The sequence below is a fragment of the Callospermophilus lateralis genome, chromosome 1 (genome assembly GCF_048772815.1).
Source record: "Callospermophilus lateralis isolate mCalLat2 chromosome 1, mCalLat2.hap1, whole genome shotgun sequence".
NCBI classification, from domain to species: Eukaryota; Metazoa; Chordata; class Mammalia; order Rodentia; family Sciuridae; genus Callospermophilus; species Callospermophilus lateralis.
The window spans coordinates 145,544,543-145,568,141 of record NC_135305.1 but is presented as its reverse complement, the minus strand read 5'-3'; the positions used below and the strand labels follow the sequence as shown (position 1 = coordinate 145,568,141).

The 23,599-nt window shown below is 52.9% G+C and overlaps 1 protein-coding gene across 8 annotated transcripts in view; it reads left to right on the top strand.

Annotated features, from left to right (window-relative positions):
- Acacb (acetyl-CoA carboxylase beta) overlaps window positions 1-23,599 on the top strand; it is a 113,273-nt gene that overhangs the window by 40,616 nt on the left and 49,058 nt on the right. For all 8 annotated transcript variants that reach the window (XR_013155338.1, XM_077108869.1, XM_077108868.1 and 5 more), the window contains 14 exons: window positions 1,052-1,150; window positions 2,155-2,264; window positions 2,845-2,955; window positions 6,483-6,692; window positions 6,988-7,158; window positions 8,792-8,953; window positions 11,049-11,212; window positions 13,791-13,941; window positions 14,023-14,126; window positions 15,633-15,714; window positions 18,321-18,466; window positions 19,337-19,487; window positions 21,438-21,572; window positions 22,418-22,564. Coding sequence is in view for 7 of the 8 variants with exons in the window: in XM_077108869.1 (XP_076964984.1) it covers window positions 1,052-1,150; window positions 2,155-2,264; window positions 2,845-2,955; window positions 6,483-6,692; window positions 6,988-7,158; window positions 8,792-8,953; window positions 11,049-11,212; window positions 13,791-13,941; window positions 14,023-14,126; window positions 15,633-15,714; window positions 18,321-18,466; window positions 19,337-19,487; window positions 21,438-21,572; window positions 22,418-22,564 (1,943 nt within the window). In the remaining variant the exon portion in view is untranslated. The remainder of the gene's footprint in view (window positions 1-1,051; window positions 1,151-2,154; window positions 2,265-2,844; window positions 2,956-6,482; window positions 6,693-6,987; window positions 7,159-8,791; window positions 8,954-11,048; window positions 11,213-13,790; window positions 13,942-14,022; window positions 14,127-15,632; window positions 15,715-18,320; window positions 18,467-19,336; window positions 19,488-21,437; window positions 21,573-22,417; window positions 22,565-23,599) is intronic.

Here is a 23,599-nt window from a genome sequence, read left to right as displayed (position 1 = left end):
TACATGCATCCTTCTGTGCCTCTGGGGATTGGCTCCACAACCTCTGCAGATGCCCAGATCTGCACATGCTCAATGCCCTTCAATAAAATCCCATAGTATTTTCATACAACCTCCTGTATACTTTAAGTCATCTCTAGATTACTTATAATACCCAATACAACATCAGTGCTATGTTATTCTGTATTATTTAAGGAATAATGACAGGAAAAAAGTCTGTATATGTACATTCCCAGTGATTTAGGGGGGTGGGGGGAGGGAGGGTACCAGGGATTGTACTCAGGGCACTTGACCACTGAGCCCCATCCCCAGCCCTATTTTGTATTTTATTTAGAGACAGGGTCTCACTGAGTTGCTTAGGGCCTCACTTTTGCTGAGGCTGGCTTTGATCTCACAATCCTCTTGCCTCAGCCTCCTCTTTTATTTTGAGACAGGGTCTCACTAAATTGCCTACGGCTTTGCAGAGTTTTGGAGGGTGGCTGTTTTCACGTGGTGGGTCACGCCTGTAATCCCAGTGACTGGGGAGTCTCCCAGTCACTTTTACAGGCGTGACCCACCACACTAGCCAGATGCCAGACACAACTGCTAAAATGCATTTTCCATTCTTGATTAGTTGAGTCCTTGGATGCTGAGGGCCAGAGGGATGGAGATGGACTCCCAGAGCTGAGTCATTGTGACAGAGCCTAGCAGACCCACAAAACTGAAAATATTTCCTGTCCAGCTCTTTGTAGAAAACACTTGCTATCCCACCCAGCTCTCCGAGGTGCTGGCTTGCTCCCTTGGTCCGGCTTTTGACCGCCCCTCCACGTGAATCTCGTGTGAGCCACGTGGCGTGGTTGCCGCTCAGGTGTGTTCACAGTGCGCAGGTGTTGAAGGCCCACCGAGGCCACAGCAGACAGATGCTCTTCCTCCCTGGCAGGAGGTCAGGCTCCTCCAGGGCTGGAAGCTGAGTGCTCCTCCCTGTCACCTTACTCCCCACCTGGTCCTGCTGCCTGCACTTGCTTCGGGGTCCCCTGACTGATGGGATTCTGCTCTCCTTCTTGCCCGTGCCCAGGTCCCCCCAGTGAGGCCATGTGGGCCTTGGGAGATAAGATCGCCTCCACCATCGTGGCCCAGACCCTCCAGATCCCAACCCTGCCCTGGAGCGGAAGCGGTAAGGGGCCCGTGGAGGGAGCTTCGTGGCTCAGCCTGGCTGCTGTGAGCAGTCCCCGTGAGAGGAGTGTCCTTTTAAAAATTCTTTTGTTTAAACAAAGTATTAACCCTTACCCAGGTGGTTTGACTTCATTGTAGCCAACTTCGAGAATGTGAGACGTCCACAAAAGAAACAGAAATCCTCCATGATCCTATGACCTGGGTTGGACATTTACCACATTGAAGATGTTTCCTTTTTCAGGCTTTTTAAAGGAACTTAGCCTTTAAAAAACCAACCTTATATTTCCTAGTTTGTGACTTATTTTTTTCTCCTGATGAGTATCTATGTTACAAATATACTTTACACCATTTAAAATGTCTGCATGGGATTATCCTATGGATATGCTATAATTTCCTTAATAATCCTTTGTAGTTGTACAATTTGGGTTATTTCCTAATTAGTTTTCTGGTTTAAAAAAATAGTCAAAGGAGTGGAGCTTTGATAATCGCTAAGCTTACAGGTGCTTTTTAATCATCTTCCTAGGATAAATTCCTAAGGTGGATTTCTAGAACAAGTTAAAAAATAAACAGGAAAAAGTCTCAGGAGTTTCCTGTTCAAGTTGGTATTTTCCTCTAAGACTTGAAAAATTCCCAGTTTGGAAACTTTGGTTTTGTTTGTTCAGTCTTCACATGGGAAATAATGATTCCCTTATAAATGACTCTCCAGGGGAGAATTGGGGTTGTTTTTGGATTCAGGCTCATGTGGTTGCTCAGGTAGATGCAGTATGTTTTGGGGGGATGTGGAGCTGAGTGCTGCTGGTTGAACCCAGGGCTCCAGCACAGGCCACAGCCCCAGCCCCTCCGTGGGAGTTTCTCAAGCCTCATCTCCTACTGAGGGTTCAGAGAAGCCCCGCTGTGGGACAGTGCGTGTCTTTTGGTCCAGAGCAGCTTTGCTGAGCCCCATGGTTTCCGGGTCATGTGATTCTCCCATCCTGGGAGCCTTCAGCCCTGTCTGTGACTCTCCAGGCCTGACGGTGGAGTGGGCAGAGGACGATCGGCAGCAGGGGAGGCCAGTCAGCGTCCCTGAGGACGTGTACAACCAGGGCTGCGTGAGGGACATCGAGGAGGGCCTGGAGGTGAGCTGGGGGGGCGCCCTTCCTCCTCCCCCTCCTCCTGCTCGCCCCCTCCTCCTGCTCCTCCTCCCCTCCCCCTCTCCCTCCTCCTCCTGCTCCTCCTCCCCTCCCCCTCTCCCTCCTCTTCCCCCTCCTCCTCCCCTCCTCCTCCACCTCCCCTCCCCCCTCCTCCTCCCCTCCCCCTCCTCCTACCCTCCCCCTCCCTCCTCCTCCCGCTCTTCCTCCCCTCCCCCTCTCCCTCCTCCTCCCGCTCCTCCTCCCCTCCTCCTCCCCTCCCCTCCCCTCCCCCTCCCCTCCCCTCCCCTCCCCCTCCCCTCCCCCTCCCCCTCCCCTCCTCCTCCCCCTCCCCTCCCCTCCCCCTCCTCCTACCCTCCCCTCCCTCCTCCTCCTGCTCCTCCTCCTCTCCCCCTCTCCCTCCTCCTCCCGCTCCTCCTCCCCTCCTCCTCCCCCTCCTCCTCCCCTCCCCCTCTCCCTCCCTCTCCCCCTCCTCCTCCCCCTCCCCCTCCCCCTCCCCCTCCCCCTCCTCCTCCCCTTCCCCCCCCAGCTGCCCCCACTCTTTGGTCTGTTTGTCCTTTGCCCCCAGGCAGCAGAAAAAATCGGTTTCCCAGTGATGATCAAAGCTTCTGAAGGCGGTGGAGGGAAAGGGATCCGGAAGGCGGAGAGGGCGGAAGACTTCCCCATGCTCTTCAGACAAGTGAGCAGCGGGTGTCTTTGGGGTCTTTCCCTCCAGTTTACTCCTGTTGGCATTAGTCCGTCACCACCAGGAAGCCACGTGCAGGAGTCGTGTCCTGGGTGTGTTGTATGTGCCCTCTCTACGTGATCCTGCAGGGTTCGGGCTTGATGGGGCCTTGCATGTGGTGGGCAGGGGCTCTAACCACGAGCCTCATCCCCATCCAGGTTGTGTTGTGAAGCAGGTGCATACCTCAGGCTGTATGGACCTTCACACCTTCTCCTTAGAGGGTGGGAGTGTATGAATTCAAGAATTTCAGAGATACTGGGTCAAATATCTGTTAGTAACTAACTGTTTGCCTCTTGAGAGGTAGAATGTTATGTAAATTTTAGGAATATTGGAATTTTTAACATTTCTATATGATCAGTTTCAATTGTGAGAACTGTCTGTTTTCTAACTTGTAGCTAATTTTCTTCTTTAAAACAGTATGCATGTTACTAGCAATGTTTTAAAAACGATTATACTGGATTTAATGCTCCCATGCCTAGGCAGGTAATAAATTTTGTGTGTTCTAGTCCTTGTAAAAAGAAAGATTATATTGGTCATCGTCCCAGCCTTAAAATAATTTAAATATGTCTAGGTTTTCTTCTAGACCTTATTCACGTGTACATTTGATAAAGTTATATTCAGCCCATACAAAATTTTCTTCTCCAAAAAAGTTTCTTAATGATAGATTTTGAACATTTTTACCATGTTATTTCAATCCTCATATTTTTATGATGGTACAATATTCCACATGCTATTGTAAAAACAACTTATGAAAGTTTTTCTTCTCTGCTAAATGTTTAGCTTATTTCCAGTTGCCTTATTATGAATAATCTATTGTGTTCTGTAGAATTGTCTTAATCTGTTTTCTGTTGCTATAACTGGGTGTCGCTAACTGGTATTGTTCTAAAGAAAAGAGGTCTATTTCAGGTCACAGTGGTCTGAGGCTGAGGGGCTGCATCAGGTGATGGCTTTTTTACTGGCACAGTCTCAAGGTGGCTCAGGGTATCACATGGCTATAGACAAGGGAGTGAGTGTGTGTGTGTGTGTGTGTATACATGTGCACATGTCTCCTTGGATCTCTTTCTTCTTATAAAACCACCAACATTTGCTCATGGGGCCCTCACTCTGTGATCTTACGTAATTGTAACCACCTCCCAAAGGCCTCCCCTCCAGACGCCATAGTTGGATCACTCCTCTTCATGGCTCACAATGGGAGTTAGACTCCTGCTTGAATCTCAGAGGGGACAAGCCACATTCAAAACAGCAAGTATCACGAGCATCCCATGGAACTAGGGCTGAGGATGTAGCTCAGTGGTAGTGTGCTAGCGTGTGTGAGGCCCTGGATTCGATCCTCAGCACTGCATATGAATAAATAACTAAAGGTATTGTGTCCATCTACTTAAAAAACAACTCCATTTTATTTAATACTATAAATAGTGCTTAGCTTTTTTCCTCTTCTGAGTTTTTTTCTTAGAGAAAGTCCTAGGGAGACAGACTGAGCTAAGGTGGCGTGCCCTTGGTCCATATCAGGAAATTGCTTACTAGGCAGGTTTCACCAGTGCCATTGCTCACAGCAAATTGTGTCACATAAAGAATGTAGTGGCTCTGCTACCTGGTTATCTTGTGAGGTGTACAGGGTTTTTGGTGGGACTCGGAGGCAAAGGATTTAGATTTGTAGGATAGTTTCAGCAGCAGTACAGAGATCCCTGCTCCCCCTCCCCCACTGGCCCACTCTTGACTACTGCCCCATCTGTCAAAGCTAAGAGATGAGCCTGGGACTGTTTCTGTTAATCCATTATGTCCCAGCGTCCCCTGTGTAGGATGCCTATAAAACCTTAAATGGGCCAAGTTTGGTGGCACACGCCTGGCATCCCAGTGGGTCAGGAGGCTGATGCAGGAGGATCTCGAGTTCAAAGCCAGCCTCAGCAACTTAGCAGGACCCAGTCTCTAAATAAAATATTAAAAAGGGCTGGGGATGTGGCTCAGTGTCCCTGAGTTCAATCCCTGGTACTAAAACAAAAATAAAAACCATCAACGGAGCTCAACTTATATTATATATGGTACATAATGGGTTTTAGGTTGGTTGCAGACTTGATTTGCAATTCAGGAATTTCCCCAGGAATGTCCTTTTCCTGCTACAGGATCCGGTCTTGGATACCATGTTGCATTAGGTATCATAGAGATTTCAAAATCTCTTTTTCTTTTTAGTTTTTAAAACATAGACAGTCTTTTAGAGTCACTATAAAATAGATCAGCAAGTAGAGAGTGTCTGTGTGCCCACCGTCACACACCCAAGCCTCCCCCAGACTCCTGAGGGCATTAGTGTAAGAAGTCACACAAGTGAGGGATGTGGCAAGAACGGAAAAGTCCCTTTCAGGATCACCTCCCAGCCCCATCTCGTTTCCTTGCTCAGATGACTGCCGGCTGCAGCTGGTCTCTTTCCAGCACCGGCTCTGTCTGGACTGTGACCTAGACGTTTGCCCAGTTTAGTTTATCATTACGTACAGGTGGGACCATCCCATAGATGACTGCAACTTGCTTCCCCCCCCTTTTTTTTCTCATCATCTTCTTTTCTCTCCTTCCGCTTGTTTTCTTGGTGCATTAGAGTCTTACATACTGATGGGATTTGCTGTCACACCTATAGGTGACACGCCTACAGGGGACCATCTTTTAGCCATGAAAAGGATGGAGTAAGTCTGTCCAGAGTTCCACAGGGACAGCCAGCTGAGGAGCATGTGGAATTGGGGGAAAGGCAGATGGGAGGGTTTTGTCTTGTTTTTTGTTAAAAGAAATATTCTGTTTATGTGTTACTGCAGGTGTAGAAGAAAACCAGTTTGTACACCAAACTTTCTCCCACATTTCTTTTTTTAGGGGGGTACCGGGGATCAAACTCAAGGGCACTCAACCCCTGAGCCGCATCCCCAGCCCCATTTTGTATTTCGTTTAAAGACAGGGCCTCACTGAGGTACTTAGCTCCTCGCTTTTGCTGAGGCTGGCTCTGAACTTGCAATCCTCCTGCCTCAGCCTCCCAAGCTGCTGGGATGACTGGTGTGCGCCACCGTACCTGGCTTTTCCCCGCATTTTGAGATATAATTGCCAAGAAAAAAATGGATATATTGAAGGCATGGAGCATGATATTCTTATTATATGTATATGTGGTGGAATGATTTATTGCTTCATGTGGTGACCATTTTTGTGTGTGTTCGGTAAGAAGACTTGCGATTTCTCTTTGTGGACTTCAAGAATACGACATATTATTATTAACTATCAACACCATGGTGTAGATCCCCAGAAACCAGAATCAGTGTATTATATTTAGAGATGAGATTTAGGGGGAAAATTTCAACATTTTCACAATGTGAGAATGTGAGAGAGAAAACAAAATTTAAAAATCCCCTGACTGCGACATTGCTGTCGTCGTCAGACAAGCTCTTCTGGGAACTTCTAGAAGCTTCCAGAGCTGCTTTCCCCATGAAGAGTGGCTGGCCCTGCTTCCCCCACAGGTGCAGAGTGAGCTCCCGGGCTCACCCATCTTTCTCATGAAGCTGGCCCAGCACGCCCGGCACCTGGAGGTCCAGGTCCTCGCTGACCAGTACGGGAACGCGGTGTCGCTGTTTGGGCGGGACTGCTCCATCCAGCGGCGGCATCAGAAGATCATCGAGGAGGCTCCGGCCACCATTGCCACGCCGGCCCTGTTGGAGTTCATGGAGCAGGTGTGTTTGACACAGCGGGGCTTCTGTGTGCGCATGCGCATGCTCTCCCCAAAGCTCAGAGTGGCCCGGGACCTTCTGTAGCCACGTGGCTGGAGAGTGGGGCATGCGCCCAAGAAGAGGAGGGGGGAGGCCCGTTTCAGGGCCGATTGCATCTCCTGGGTGTTTTGGATCAGGTCATCTCTGAGGTCCCCAAATATTCCCAGGTCACAGGTCCTCGGCCTGCCCTGGGTAAGGGAGCTGTTGCTGTTTACAGCTATCCGAGAGGACCCCCGGGTCCTGCTCTGTGTCTTTGCAGTGTGCCGTCCGCCTGGCCAAGACCGTGGGCTACGTGAGCGCGGGGACAGTCGAGTACCTCTACAGCCAGGACGGCAGCTTCCACTTCCTGGAGCTGAACCCGCGCCTGCAGGTGGAGCATCCCTGCACCGAGATGGTCGCCGACGTCAACCTGCCCGCCGCCCAGCTGCAGGTGAGCCCGGCCTTCCTCCCTGGGGGCCCTGTCCCTCCCAGGAGTCCTTCCCGCCCTCTCTCAACTGCCTGTCCCCTGCGGAATGGCCGTTTTGATGTGTGAGTAGCATTTGGAGCTATGACAACTGAGAACCTTCTGGAAAGTGATTTGTCCCCTTTGTCCAGCCAAGAGCCCTTGAAGACACGGGTGAAGGCTGTGGACTTGGTCCCGGGGAGAAGGCATTTCATGCATTTTCAGAACCAGAGACCCTTTTCTCCACCCAGAGAGGTGTTCTCAACACCCGCCCCCCATTATCACCCTCTCTGAGGAGATTTACAGACGGTTTTTCCTAATCCTTTTCCTTTGTCACCCCAGATACACTTTCTATCTCTTTGGGAACTCTAGATAGATCTGTGCTTTACATATAAAAAGAGTATTTTCCACTCCCTTGGGGACACTGTGACACCTGTTGACAATCCGTGACCCACAGTGAAGGACTCTGCATTAACTGAAATTCCCCAATTTTTTTTAATGAATATCACCTTCCCTCTCCCTCTCTCCTTTCAATCACCAGATTTTTTTTTTTTAAAAAATGTTCTGTTTACATTTTTTTTACTTTAAAAAATTGCAGGAGAGTTGGAAGATTGATATAATGAGCTCCCGAACGCCCTACATCTGCAGCCACCAATTGCCACGCATGCTTCCCCGCTCTCCACTTGTCTCCTGTGGGATTATCTTGGGGGAGACCACCTTTTGAGACAAGGTTGTACTGAACCTTTGTGGCAGGCGGCCCCTATAAACCATCAGTAGAAAGTCCCCAAACAAGGGTATTCTAGCTCAGGGCCACAGTAGAGTGACGACCCTTGGGAGGTAGGGCCGTCAAGCCACACATTTATTTAATCGACTGTCTACATTGAAAATACCTCCCCGGTCCCACTGATGTCTCTTTGGGCTGTTTGTTTGATTCGTTTATTTTGGCGTGGGGGATTGAGCCCAGGGGTGCTCTACCCCTGAGCCGCATCCCCAGCCCCTTTTATTTTGAGACAGGGTCTCACTGAGTTGCTTAGGGCCTTTGCTAAGTTGCTGAGGCTGGTCTCGAACTTGCCATCATCCTGCCTCAGCCCCTGAGAGGCTGGGATCACAGGCGAGCACCGCCTCAGCCCGCAGCGCTGGCCTTTTGAAGCCGTCAGGCAGAAGGTCGGGGTCATCTGATTGTGTCAGGTTCACACTGAACGGGTTGGCAGGATATCATGGAGGTGATTTTGTGTCCTAATGCATCCTACCAAGAGTCCCTGTGTTGGATGTGATCGTGTGGTCAAGCTGGGGTCTCTGTTTTGCATATTTTTCCTGCCAAAGATCCTGGTGCCCTTCACCAAACCTCCGTTTACCTTTCTGGCCAACAGGGTCCCCTCTGTCCTTCCACCCTGTACTTCTCCCGGGTCTCTGGATGTGGCTGCTTTCCATAACGGTACCTTTGCCCCCGGGAGCCAAGTCTGGCCTCCTGGCCCTCTTCTTTCTTTGCCACCCTGTAGCAGTGTCATGGGGCTAGTCTGGCTCAGCCTGTGACAGTCCTCCATCGCACCCCCCTGCGCTCACCGCGGTGGGGTCAGCATCGCGGAGGGACTGACTCTGTGGGATGGGTTTTCGGTTTTAGATCGCCATGGGTGTGCCGCTGCACCGGCTGAAGGACATCCGGCTTCTGTATGGAGAGTCGCCGTGGGGCGTGACACCCATATCTTTTGACACCCCTTCAAACCCTCCCCTGCCTCGAGGCCACGTCATTGCAGCCAGAATCACCAGCGAAAACCCGGATGAGGCAAGTGCCGGGGACCCTGTGTCTCCTCCATCTCAAATGCCCCAGCGTGGAGCTGATGGAAGTCGGCCTCCTCCAGGTCCCTGTGGTCCAGCTCCTCAGCTTATAGAAAAGGAAATGTCTGGAAGGGACATTCCATGGTTTGTCAGCTCATGGGACACACAGTGTGTGTGGCACTGGTCTAGCCACTCATGTGACATTATTGCAACCTCTGGGTGTTACCTGTGCAACAGCTGGACAGGATGGGGTGACCTACCTTTGCTACTCCTGGACCTCTGAAGGCCAGGCTGAGCCCCGACTTGCAAGGTGGTATCCATCTCTGGGATAAACAGTTGGTTTTAGAGCCAGGGCCTTTGATTTCTGGCCCCAGACACTTTTCGCTGTAATATAGCATTTGTCCTTCTGTGGGAATCCCTTATTGTCCTTACCTGGGTCTTGGAAAAGGAAACAGCTGGCTTGTATCACAGTACACATGCTTACTGATTATCAAAGGACTCGTGAACCTACTATGTTTTAAACTTGTGTATTTGTTTTATCATTTATTTATTTATTTCTTGGTACTGGAGATTGAACCCATCCTGCTTAATCTCTGAACCACCTCCTCAGCCCTTTTTATTTTTTAAAATTTAGTGACAGGGTCTCACTAAGTTGCTTAGAGCCTTGCTCAGTTGCTGAGATTGGCTTTGAACTCTCGATCCTCCTGCCTCAGCCTCCCGGGTCCCTGGGATCACAGGCGTGCACCATCAGGCCTGGATGTTTTACTTTATTTTTTGAACTAAGTATACTTTTTAACTGATAAGTGAAGACATAAACATTGTACTCGTGAATGAGGTAACGTGACGTTTTGAGTCAGGTATGCATTGGGTAGTGATTAAATCTTTATATTCAAGAAATTTGGGTTAAGAGGGAGTCCCCGACCCCTTGATTTAGGTTTTTTTGTGTATGTGTGGTACTGGGGATTGAATCCAGGAGTGCTCTACCACTGAGTTAATCCTGAGCTCCTCCTTTGGTCTTATTTTGAGGCGGGTTCTTGCTAAGTCACTGAGGCTGGCTTTAAGCTTGGAGTCCTCCTGCCTCAGCCTGCCAAGTGCTGGGTTCCAGGTGTGCACCACACGCCCAGCTTGGTTGAAGAATGTTGGGCTTTGGTAGCTGTATTTGTTTGGGATTTTTGGCTGCAAACCAAACACCAGCTCTGGCAGATAAGCAAACAGGAATTTTTCAGAGGGACAGTGGCTTGCTCACAGGACCCTGGAAGGACAGAGAATCAGGTTGAAAATAACCCACCCTGGAGCTCTCCACTCCCACCCACGTCTAGGCACTCCGCTAAATGCACGCGTTGTCACTTAATTCATGAGTCCTAACCCTAGCTGGAGGGCTCCATGTCCACCCACCCTTACCACCTTCTGAAAGGGAATCAGGTGTGTGTGAGCGGCCGCAGGTCCTGATGGGCTGGGGATGGGACCTAGGGCCTTAAATATGCTGGGCAAGTCTCTGTCACTGAGCTGTATCCTTAGCCTCCACTCTACAATCGTATTTAAAAAAATTTTTTGTTGTTCTGATACTGTGGATTGAATCTAGGGGGCACTTTCCTGTTGAGCTATATCCTCAGCCTTATTTTTTTGTTGTTAATTTTCTAAAAGTTTGAGACAGGGTCTTACTAAGTTGCTGAAGACCTCACTGAATTGCTGAGGCTGGCCTCAAACTTTTAATTCTCCCCTCTCAGCCTCTCAAGTTGCTGGGATTACAGGCGTGCACCACCACGCCTGGCTTATTTAAAATTGATATTATAGAAAATGTCCAGTGTATAAAACCAGAATGCACCTCCACCCAGTCCAGCCTGATCCATGTTAACCCATGTGACGCTGGCATCCCCCCGTCCCAACTTGGTGGTGATGGTTTCAGAGATTTTTTCAAAGGAAGAATTACATCGAGGTGCTCACACAGGTACACCCGTGGATCTATCTACCCACACTGTGGCAGGAGCTATGAGTATTTGCCTGTGGTCGGGGCTCTTGGATCTTTCTGGAACTGAATTCTGATGAGCACATACCTGGAGTAATGCCTTCTCATACCTTGCTCTTTCCTGTCTGGGCTCCAGGGGTTTAAGCCGAGCTCTGGGACCGTCCAGGAACTGAATTTCCGCAGCAGCAAGAATGTGTGGGGTTACTTCAGCGTGGCTGCCACGGGAGGCCTGCACGAGTTTGCTGATTCCCAGTTTGGCCACTGCTTCTCCTGGGGCGAGAACCGGGAAGAGGCCATTTCGTCAGTATCGCCTCCCTTCCTCCCTCCTTCCTCTCCTCCTCTGGTCCCTCCTTCCCTGTGCCCTTTCCTCCCTCCCTCCTTCCTCCCACCCTTCCTCCCTCCCTCCTTCCTTCCTCCCTCCCTCCCTCCTTCCCTCCCTCCTTCCCTCCCTCCTTCCTCCCCTCCCTCCTTCCTCCCTCCCTCCTTCCTCCCACCCTTCCTCCTTCCTCCCTCCTTCCTCCCTCCCTCCTTCCTCCCTCCTTCCTCCCTCCCTCCTTCCTTCCTCCCTCCCTCCCTCCTTCCCTCCCTCCTTCCCTCCCTCCTTCCCTCCCTCCTTCCTCCCTCCCTCCTTCCCTCCGTCCCTCCTTCCCTCCCTCCCCTCCTCCCCTCCCCTCCCCCTCCCCTCCTTCCTTCCTCTCCTCCTCTGGCCCCGCCTTCCCTGCACCCTCCCCTTCCACCCTCTCTCCTTTAAGAACCAGAAGTTCCCCTGCATATCCATCAGATGTTTTTTTAAATTTGTTCTTTTAGTTGGACATGACGGTAGAGTGTGTTCTGACATATTATTACATACATGGAGTCTAACTTCCCATTCCTGTGGCTGTGCATGATGTGGAGTTTCACTGGTCATGAATTCATTATGAACATAGGGAAGTTCTGTCCAGTTCACTCTACTGTCTTTCCTATTCCATCCCCCTCCCTTCATTCCCCTTTGTCTAATCCAGGGAAATTCTGTCCCCCCACCTCCCGCCATCTGACTGACCCAGGACCCTCTCCAACTCCTGTTCGCATCCGCACATCAGGGAGAACATTTGGCCTTTGGCGTTTGGGGATTAAGCCATTAGATCTTGGGTTTGTAAGGGGTCTCGCTTGAGGGAGACCCAAAGGATGCTTCAAGGTGATGCCAAGAATTTAAAAGCTGAATTAAAGGACAGAGGCCCCTTGAAACCCAGCTTGTAAAGAGTCCCCTCATTGGCTGTATTCACGGCTCAGACTAAATTCGGGGGGGGGGGCGGTTCTGCTGGGTGCCGGTCACCACTCTGAGGCCTGTGACCGCAGGCCTGGGTTCCAGGCGGAGCCAAGCCCACGTTCTCCTGGTTTCTGCAGAGCTGAGAAATCTGACGTTGAGCACAGGACACTCAGGTTCAGAAACGGCACACCGTACCTGGGCACCGGCTGTTGTCGTAATCGAGCCCTCGTGGGTGGCTGACTGCCCTTCACAGTGGCACAGCCCACAGGCGTTGTGGGCATTTCATTTACAAAGCCTTAGCCTCTGACCTGGCGCTTGGCTGCTGATGGACTGAGTGGAGCTGGCGGTCTCCGTGCCCAGGCCTCCTTGGCAGCTTGGAGTGGTTCATTTCATTATGCCCAGTGGACACGGCAGGCTTGAGGTTCAGCAAGGACTGTGCCGCAAATAAGGCTCACGGGAGGAGGTGGGAAGCGGCCAGCCCCCGGGTGGAATGGCTTGTGGCTTGACCCCCCACTCCAACAGCTTTCCTCATGGCTGACAGGGGCCGCCTGGGGCTCAGTAGTCTTGGTTGTCCTGGAGCTGGTTTCTCTGGACGTGGGCCCTCTGAAGAGGGGTCTGCCCCTGCTAGCAGGGGGAGTCAGTGGCCTTGGAGGCCAGTGGCTTCATCTTCAGCTCCAACCACACCTGACATCCTGTGGCCCTGTGTGACCCCTGTGACCCCTGTCTCCATTCTCCCCTCCTCTTCCCATGCCTGCTGACGGCTGGGGACACTGCCTGCGGGAAGCTCCCTCTCCTGGAAGAGACGAGTCCAGTCCCTGGCCTTCCCCTCTGTCCTCCACAGGCTGTGGTCCCCCAGGGAGAGAGGGTCTCCACCCTGTGACCTGTGCCCTTTGCAGTTGGAGGCTGGGTTTGGGGGTGGGAGCCACAGAGCCTGCTGGGCCCTGAGTCCGGTAACTTCCATCATGGGCAGGTGGTCCTCAGGCACAGCTGGGGGGTAACAGTGGCCCTCCAGAGGGTGGCTCCAGCTATGGGACCAGGAGGAGACTTGACTAGGTCAAGGGGGAGACGGCTCGGTGATGAGCAGAGAGGCTGGCCCTTCCTCTCTCAGTCATTAATTATTTTCGTAGTTGATATAATTACAATGATATTTTTTTTTTAGAAAGAGAGAGAGGGAGAGAGAGAGAGAGAGAATTTTTTAATATTTATTTTTTAGTTTTTGGCGGACACAACATCTTTGTTTGTATGTGGTGCTGAGGATCAAACCCGGGCTGCACACATGCCAGGCGAGCGCACTACCGCTTGAGCCACATCCCCAGCCCTACAATGATATTTAATCAGGTTCACGGATTAACGACTGTGCACTCTGCACGGGGTGTGTCATTTTAATCCTCAAACACCCGCATGATGTCAGGGTTATTCCCCCATTTTACAGATGAGGTAACTGAGGGCCAGAGAGGTTAGGTCACCTGCCTGAGGTCACTCAGTCCATGAGGATGCTGAGGCTGACACCCTGGCCATCTGACCCAGGACCCCCTCCAACTCCTGGTGGCTCTGGCACTCTGGGAACCCATCATGAGGCGTCCCAAGGACTCTGTCTGAATTCGTCAACCACTCATGTGTTTTTCCCCTCAGGAACATGGTGGTGGCTTTGAAGGAACTGTCCATCCGGGGGGACTTCAGGACCACCGTGGAATACCTCATTAACCTCTTGGAGACCGAGAGCTTCCAGAACAATGACATAGACACCGGGTGGTTGGACCACCTTATTGCTGAGAAAGTGCAGGTAGAGGTCTGCCCACGTCTGCCCTCCAGGTGCCCGGGACTGCAGCGCCCGGCAGACTCTGAGACAGGGAGTCTTTCCTAGGCGGAGAAGCCGGACGTCATGCTTGGGGTGGTGTGCGGGGCCTTGAACGTGGCCGATGCGATGTTCAGAACCTGCATGACGGATTTCCTGCACTCCCTGGAAAGGTAGGGTGTGCGATCCGTCTGTTTCCTCTTGTGAGGTGTGTTGGTGGCCCGAAAGGCGAGACGGGCTTTATTGGGTTGGCCAACCGGTCACCAGGTAGCGGTGAGCCCTTTCTACCTGCTTACCTTCATGAAATTCCTCAGATAAACCTGGGCTGCCTCTGGATTTGATGTCACAGGCCTGTCATCCCAGTGCCTTGGGAGGCTGAGGCTGAGTCAGGAGGATCTGGAGTTCACAGCCAGCCTCAGCAACTCAGTGAGGCCCTAAGCAACTCAGTGAGACCCTGTCTCTAAATAAAAAAAGGCTGGGATGTGGCTTTTAGTTAAGTGCCCCTGGGTTCAATCCTCAGTCCAAAACAAACAAACAAACAAACAAACAAAACCCCAAAAAACAAGACTGGGCTTCTGAGCCTGGGGCGGGTGGAGGGTCTTGTGGAGTGGGCAGGGGTGGGGTGGGACTCTTGAGGCCAGGCGACAGTGACCTTGGAGTCAGTCCCTGTGGAGTTGTGTAAGGGGCATTGTAAGACTTGGGTGGAGGTGGAAAAGCAGAGTGGGTCAAAGGCCATCTTTCCCAGACCCTCCCCTGCTCCACAGGGACCCGCAACCTGGACCAGAAGGGAGAGTGGCCACGTGCTGTCTGGACAGCCAGGTTCCCACCTCAGCACCAGCGACATTTTGGGCTGGTTCCTGGTGGTTGGGGACCGTCCTGTGCCTTGCAGGGTGATGGCAGCATCCATGGGACAGTAACTGTGTCCCCAGATATTGCCAAATGTCCCATGGTAGGAGCAGCGTCTCCTCCCATTGAGGACCACCGTGACAGGCCAGGAAGCTAAAAAGGATGAACAGGTGGGAAGCTCGTTGCTGCTCAGCCGTCGTGCTTTGAGCAGGGATAGAATCACCGTCTCCTCTCTGGTTTCTTCCGTAGCAGGTGACACGTCCTCACACGCGGAGTTTTTCTGAGAAGAAGCTATTGTGGATTTTGCTCCTGAGAAGCTTTTGTAAATTTTTACATTCTTGAACAGATGCTGATTTTTTTTAAGTTTTTTTTTTTTTTTTAAATTTTTGAGGGGATGGAGAGAGAGCTGAGAATTGAACCCAAGGGCGTTTTACCTCTGAGCCACATCCCCAGCCCCTTTATATTTTTATTTTGAGGCCGCGTCTCTCTAAGTTGCTGAGGGTCTCACTGAGTAGCTGAGGCTGGCCTTAAACTTGCATCCTCCTGCCTCAGCCTCCTGAGTCACTGGGATGACAGGTGTGCAGGATCTAAGTCTTTTAATCGGACTTAACCTTTTAGCACAGTCAGGCTTTTGGGTGCTTGGGAAGGTCAAAGAGGTGGGTGATGTTTTTCTTTCCTTTTTGCAGGGGATCACTGGGGCTTGAACCCGGGGCCTTGTGCATGCCCAGCACTGAGCGGCACCTCCTGCCCCTGGGGATATTTTTAGACCCCAGGGGTGGCTGGGGCGTGCTCGGCCCCTCCCCAGGCTGTCATGGGTCTGCCTTGTCTTCCAGGGGCCAGGTCCTCCCAGCGGCTTCTCTGCTGAACCTCGTGGACGTGGAGCTAATCTACGGGGGTATCAAGTACATTCTCAAGGTAGAGCCCTTGGGCTTCCGGGTGCAGCGCTCTGGGGGCCGGAGGGGGTTTGTTCTATGTGGTGGGTGAACCCCCTGGAGCGGATTTTCTCCTGCTCGGGTCTGAGCCGCTGTGTTCCTCGGGAATCCCTGAGTAGTTCCTTCGTGACCCTGAAACCTAAGCACTGGTTTTCAGAAAGTGCAGGGCCGGGTGGTGTGCAGAGGTCACGGTGGCTCCGTCTGGTGATCTCCTGTGGCTGCTGGAGCAACATGCTACCCAGCGGTGACTTGAAACAACAGCAGTTTATTTTCCCACGGTCTGGAGGCCAGAGGTCCAAAGTCCAGGTGCCAGCTGGGCCGCGGTCTCTCTGATGGTGCTACGGAGGGGCCTCTGGCCTAGAGGGGTTCCAGTGGTTTCACAGGGCCTCTGAGTGTGTGTGTGTGTGTGTGTGTGTGTGTGTGTGTGAGAGAGAGCGAGCGAGCTGTCTCTTCACGTTGCTTCTGGGTCCGCACCTGTGTCTCCGTCTCTTCTCCTTTTATAGGAGCACCTGTTAGATTGAATTTAGGGCCCATCCTGACCCAACGTGATTTCATTTTAACTATTTACATCTGCAAAGATCCAGTTTCCAAACAAGGTCACATTCTGAGGTACCAGGAAAGTCATGAGTCTTGGGAGGTTGTTTGTCCCTCCAAATGAGCAGAGCCTTCTCTGAGCTGGCCTGGCCCACGCTCATTCCCAGGGCCTGGGAGGCTGGTTTAGTTCTGCATTCTGCACCAGGAATCTATGTACAGATTCTGGGGTTCACCATCAGCATTCCTGGGGCTTCCTCTGGTGGCTGTCCTCTCTCGGAGGAGTTTAGTTAGCTTTCCCGTGACACTGAAGGTCCACTCAGCCCAGAGGTGACCTGACATGTGCAGGCACAGCATGAGGCCCGGGGTCCACACGGGTGGGTGAGCCATGCATGTGTGCCAGGGTCTCTGGTGCGGCTGCAGGTACTTAATGTCCCCCTGGAAGCAGTGGCCAGCCTGGCACTTCCAGCCTCATGTTTTGGGGGGTGGGAAGAGGACCGAATCTGAGTCTGTTTCTGAGGCACAATTTTATTTTCTTTGACTTTACTTTTATTATTTCTGAGCACACAGAGACTTTGAGTCTAGGCAAACAAATGCATTGTCCTTGGGAGGTACTCTCCATCTGCATCCCCCCACCCCAAGGTTTTTTGGCTTCCTTTGGGTCCCTGGGTTCTACCAACCTGATTTCAATGTGGCACAATCTAATTGTAGAAAACTTTAAAGTTTCAAACAAGTCCACGGAATCACAAAACTCAAACGATTCTTCACTGCTGCGTGGAGGCCGACTCTCCTAGTGTGTTAGCAGAGATCATGGTGCAAATCGTTCTCCTGCTGTGATACCTAAAGTCATGAACAAGTTTCCTCCAAAGCCAGTTTGGTCTCTGCTGTGTTGTCCAGCAGGACTTTCCGTGGTGATGCTCTTCACTTGGTCAGGGTCCCACCTGAAATGTGGCGAGGGTGACCGAGGAACTGGATTTTACATTGTATTTAATTTGGATTAATTTAAACAGGCCAGGTTACTAGGGGTTCACCAGATTGGACCGAGAGGGTCTGGGGTTTTCCACAACAAAGGTGACAAGATTGGATGCTAGTTCAATGGCAGTTTTTATTATTATCACAAATAATGTTGCCATCCGTATTCCTATATTCCTGGCTATCTTTTCAAAATCTGGATTTTGTTGGTCGTGGGTGCGGGGGATGCCCGTTTCAAAACACTCGGTGACCTGCAGGTCAGGTGGGCTGGTATTTCAGTGGGACTGAAACTCAGAGCTAGGCCAGAGCCTAGTAGCCTGTCCGTTTCTCAAGTATTCCACAGCTCACATGTGTCCCTGGGCAGAGCTGGGCCTAGGGGGCGGAGCCATAATCCATGTTGGGGTGTCCTCGCCCGTAGATGCGGTGGCTTATCAGCCGCAGAATGTGTTGCTCATAGTCCTGGAGGCTGGAACGTCCAAGGTCAAGGCACAGCCGACGCTGGTCTGGTGACCGCTTCCTGGTTTGTGGCTGTGCCTTCTTTTGCTGTGTGCTCGTGTGGCAGAAGGGCCAGGAGCTCTCTGGGGTCACTTGGTGGAAGTCAATGGTCCCGTTCATGGAGGCTGCACCCTCCTGGCCTGATCACCACCAAAGGCCCCACACCCTACCATTGCATTTGAGGTTAGGTTTTAGCATAGGAAACTGGGGGGCTTGGGGGGTACATAAACAGTCTATGGAACCAGGCCATTGGGGGGTCTCCAGGGCTGCTTTACCCAGAGTGTGATGAGCCCCTGACCCTGCCACCCGCAGCCTTGCTCAGGGCTGGCGCTTGGTGATGGGAACTAGAAGGGAGCCCCCAGCCCCGAAGGGTGGACAGCCCAGGAGAGATGACCAGGTAGGATGCGTGTCTGCAGTTGACACTGTGGACTCCAGGCCCTGCCAGCCCCTCAGCCCCCTTGGGGTGAATGAGGACGAGGGCTAGAGGGGGGGCACCACCACTCTTCCTGCAGAGCCTGCCGTTTCCCACGGTGCGAGGAGCCATGGGGGCACATCCTGAGTCCAGGTGATGACATAGGCCTGTCCCCACAGGTGGCCCGGCAGTCTCTGACCATGTTCGTCCTCATCATGAACGGCTGCCATATCGAGATTGACGCCCACCGGCTGAACGACGGCGGGCTGCTGCTGTCCTACAACGGCAACAGCTACACCACGTACCTGAAGGAGGAAGTGGACAGGTGTGCGGGGGCCCGGGGCCCACAGGGGACACCAGGGCCCACGGCGGGCAGGGTGTGCACAGGGCATCAAAACTGCAGAGCTGGCCTGTGCACAGGTCTCTGGACGAGGCCTTCCCTCGGGAGTGTCTGGGATTCGTGCCATTGCCAGACTTTCAGGGAGGGCTCCCAGGCGGGGAGCACCTTCCTAGGGACCCAGAGGGGTTCAGAGCTGAACGGGGCAGGGCTCCCAGCTCTGTGGCCTGGGAGGTGCGTGACGGTGCGCCTGCTTACCCCATGGGCATGGGCACCCTTCAGCTCATCTGATCATTCTGAGATCACACGGTGACATGTTGGTGACCCTTGCAGAGCAGGCAGCGCCTACTGCAGCCACAGAGAACGGCGGGTGGAACACGGGCCAGTGACCCCTGCTCCCGTTCCGGGCCTGGGTGTTTCGGGAGAGGGCAGATTAAGTGCCTCCCGAGGGGCGTTGTCGTCTCTTTTTTAAGCTGCGTTCTTTACACCAAGAACATGCAAGATTATGTAGGTTCTACCCAAACGCACGCGCTCCCCAGTTCAGAGGCAAGGAGAGGGTCTGGAATCCGAGATGGATCGAGTAACGTTTATCGACGGCTTTCTCGGTGCCAGGACCTGGTGGGATTTATCAGTAAAAGGCTCTAGTTTTCAGCCAGGGTGAAAAGAAACACCTGTTTTTCTTCCCCAACTCACTTTCAGTGTCTCCATGGTAATGTCCAAATGTCCCCATTTGAAACCGTGGAGTCCCCACGGCTGCTCAGAGGGTGTCACGTGTGGTCACCTTCAGGGGAAGCCACCTTGGGCTTGCAGGGCCGAGGGTCCTCATCTGTCCCTCTGCCTGCTCCTCCTCTCTCCCAGTTACCGAATCACCATCGGCAACAAGACGTGCGTGTTTGAGAAGGAGAACGATCCCACCGTCCTGAGGTCCCCCTCGGCCGGGAAGCTGACGCAGTACACGGTGGAGGATGGCGGCCACGTGGAGGCGGGGAGCAGCTACGCCGAGATGGAGGTGACTGATGCCCCGCAGCATTCAAAGGGGAAATCTGGGCCCAGGGGCGAGTGAGAACTGAGGCCCCCTCAGGATGCAGCGAGTGTACAGTTTGGGAAGTCCTTACCGTGGGCAGGTGCTGGCCTGAGCACTTGACCTCTCTACTTCTTCAACCTTCCCAGCAACCATGGGAGGGGGCACAAATGTGATCCCCGTTTTACATGTGAAAAAGATCAGGCCCAAGAAGGCCAAGGAAGTCGGGTGCGGTGGCCCTCGCCTGTCATCCCAACAGCTCGGGAGGCTGAGGCAAGAGGATGGCGAGCTCAAAGCCAGCCTCAGTAAGCAGCAAGGCCCTAAGCAACTCAGTGAGACCCTGTCTCTAAATAAAATACAAAATGGGGCTGGGATAGGGCTCAGTCGTGAGAGCCCTGAGTTCAATCCACAGTACCAAAAAAAAGAAAGCCAAGGAATGTGCTCAAGGTCACCCAAAATCAGGACTTGAACTTGGCCTCCTCGCCATGCCCAGGAAAAAGGACAACAGCAACGCAAACCAGCAGGGAGGTGAGCGGTGTCTCAGACTCCCGCCACAGGACGGGTGCCTCATCGCACGCAGTCCTCACGAGAGCCCTGGGTGTGACTCACGAGTCCCGTTTTACAGTTGGAGAAACTGAGGCTCAGAGAAGGGAAGGCACTTTCTGGAAATCACAGAGGTGGCGATTGGGGATCTTGGGTTTCAGCCCTGGCCTGGCTGGCTTGGGTGCACGAGCTGTGACCTGCCAAGCCAGGGGCAGCACTGCCCTGACTGTCCGAAGCTGGGACCATGCGGACAAATCCTACGCCAGTCACGTCTGCAGACCCCCAGGAGGTGGGGAGGCGAGCTGTGGGCTGCTGGCCCTTCCGAGAGCCGGTCCCCCATCCCACAGAGCACCCCCAAGGCCTCTCGGGAGCTTGTGCCCCAGGAACTGGTGACAGAGTGTTTGATTCACACAGCACATAGGAGGAGCAGGTTCTGAGAACTGCATTGTAGGATGGTTTCTTCATCACGCAGATGTCACACAGTGACCTTGCATGGCCTGGATGGCGTGGGCCAGTCACCCCACGTGGCCTCGAGATGTGAGATACAGGAGGCGGCTGCTGGTGGGCACGGCAGCCTGTTGTGATCTTTTTTTGTTGTTGTTTAAATAAATAGAAGGAGTATGTTGTCAAACACCCATAGAAAGCGTAGTGAACACATCAACCAGTCAGCAGCCCTGTGGTGTCGTCACGGAGTGTGACGTGCTGCGCGTGCTTGTGCTCTGCTTTTGCGGTCCTCACAGGGCAGCACGTAGGTTTTTCACACCAGCAGTCACCTCAGATGATTAGTGTCTTGCACTGTGACCTTAGGACGGCCACCATGTCACTGGGAGAGGGGAAGTTTCTACCTCTTTGGGCCCTGCTGTCATGATTGGCCTGTTGATGACTGAAACTCTGTTGTGGGGCACGTCCCCGAACACCGATCACTTGTTGCAGTATGCCTGCTCCGTATTTCTGGGAGCGAGGCCTGCCTTTGAGAATAAATGTCAAGGCAAGCCAGGGAGCGGGTGGCCCAGTGTGGGCGAGGCCCTGGGTTCTGTGAGAAGCAGCATAAAAGCTAAGCCAACCTACAAGCCCCAGGGAGAATCAAGGTTCCTAGGGTCGGAGGAGTAGCTCATTGGCAGGCACTCGCCTGGCATGCACAGCCCAGGGCTCCGTGCCCAGCTCTGCAACCAAAAACAAGAACTAGGGAAAGCAGCAGAGAAACGCCAGCGTCCCTGTCAGGGCAGGCTTTGCGGGTTGAGAGTCTGGGCCCGGAGCAGCCTGGGCCCGGAGCAACCTAAGTCTCTCCGTCCTAGGTCACAGCCCCTGCTCTGCAGTCCCTGGTTCTGGGTGGCTCAGGGTGCCACCCACCAGCGGGTCCCCGTTGTCTCTGTCCTACTTCTCTTTGCCCAACAGGTGATGAAGATGATCATGACCCTGAACGTGCAGGAAAGCGGCCGGGTGAAGTACATCAAGCGGCCGGGAGCCGTGCTGGAAGCCGGCTGCGTGGTGGCCAGGCTGGAGCTCGATGACCCCTCTAAAGTGCGCCCGGTATGTGCAGCGGGAGCCCTGTCAGCCAGCGTTTCCTGTGCTGGGTTGGTGAGGCAGGACCTGGCCACCCCCAAGTCCTTGCAGGTTCACAGAAATCTGAGGCTCATGTGAACTCCCAGGAGACGGATGGGCACAGGATGTCGTTTGGCCTCATATCGCAGTGAGAGCGGTTGCCTTTGGTCTCGGCTATGGGGACCCAGTGCAGAAGCCAGCAGCTGATTGCAGAGGGGGATCCCCTCAAGTCAGCTCACGGGGAGAAGGAGCCTGCAGGGTGCCGAGGGTTGGGCAGGAGACCGAGTGTTCCAGACTTGGAGGATGGCCTGTCCCAACCATATGGGTGCCAGCGGGCCTTCGTAGAATGAACTAGCACATACATGGGTGTGCTGAGTCCTGTTGCCGCTCTGGGGAGCTGGTGATTTTTCCTCGTGGTTACCTGAGGCTGAACGTTTATGATTTCCAAAACTCAGTTTTGTTTCTATGAGGTTTTCATCCTGCCAGGCCTTTGTCACTCACCAGACAGTGGAAATGAACAGAGAAAATAGGGAGATGATCTTCATTACAAAGCAAAGCAAAATAAGAAAAAAAAAAATCTAACGACTTCTAAAATGGTTTGGAGTCTGAATCAGTAACGCTGTGACATTTGTGGAGGGGCTGAGTTGGGACACCTGGTCAGGGGACAAATTCAGCAACTCCAAATCCTGGTGCAGTATTTTCTCCTGTTGGTTTTTGGGGTTCACCCTCCTAGACCAGGTCTGTGGGAGCCCATCCATCTGCCTCATGCCCCGGCTTGTCGAGTCTCATGGGGTTCAGGGCTTCTGTGACCCGCCCCTCTTGTCCCTCACCAGGCGCAGCCCTTCACAGGAGAGCTGCCCGCCCAGCCAACACTGCCCATCCTGGGAGAGAAGCTGCACCAGGTGTTCCACAGCGTCCTGGGGAACCTGACCAACATCATGAGCGGCTACTGCCTGCCAGAGCCTATCTTTAGCATAAAGGTAGGTCCCCTGTGAAGAGCAGGTGCAGTCCAGGGGGCTCACTCCGTGTGACATCAGGGGGCTCACTCCGTGACAGCAGGGGGCTCACTCCGTGACATCAGGGGGCTTTTTTTGGCACAAGGAATGAGAAAACAGTCCTCTCTTGTTTCTGTAAAGGACCGTCCTCAGGGAATTCCGCAGTTTGTAAGTTTGGGGTGCATTTTCTCTCCATGATAGCTGATGTTAGTTCCCTGAGTTCAGGAAGTTGGGGAGGAGTCTGTGGGTGTGGCCAGCCCCCCCCCCCTTGGTGCTGGAACCCAGGGGGCTCATTTCCCAGCCCTCACTGAGTTGCTGAGGCTGTCTGTTCTTGATCCTCCTGTCCTGCTTAATGACACCAGCAGGAAGACACTTGGTTCAGGGACACTGTCCTCACCAGCCACCATCCCAGGGTCCCAAGAGAAACACGGAGATCCCCATATTGCAGACCTTCCTGAAAGACCCTGATGCTAAACTGACCAAGATCCCCCTGGGGGCTGCCCCTCAGGGTGCAAGGCTCAGTGACGGGGGCAAGGACAGTGGTGACAGCCCTTGTCTGGGCGTACTGTGTGCCGATGCCGTTCTCAGTGTGTAAAGTTGATGAAGCCGTCTGAGCTTCCCAGCAGCCTAAGAAGCAGGAACCTGTATGATTTCCATTTGCAGTTGGGGAAGCTGAGGCTCAGAGAGGGTGAGAAATGTGCCCTGCTTCTCCCTCAAAGAGGTGAAGATGGGGTTTGAACCCCGGCCATCTGGCCTCAGGGTCTGAGCTCTTCACCGCTGTGCCACGCTGCCTAATGATGATTGCTGTAGATAGAGTCTTTCTATAGATAGAGTATTGCTGCAGAGAGAGTCTTTGCACTTGTCAGTTACATTTTGAACCTCCTTTGTTGTTGGAGTTGGCACCATTATCATCCCCACCCAAAGAACATCCCTGGTGGCCAGAGACACACTGGAAACAGAGTAGGGCAGCTGTTGGAGGCATGTGAGCTCAGTGGCTTTGGTTTGCACTCTGATTTTGCT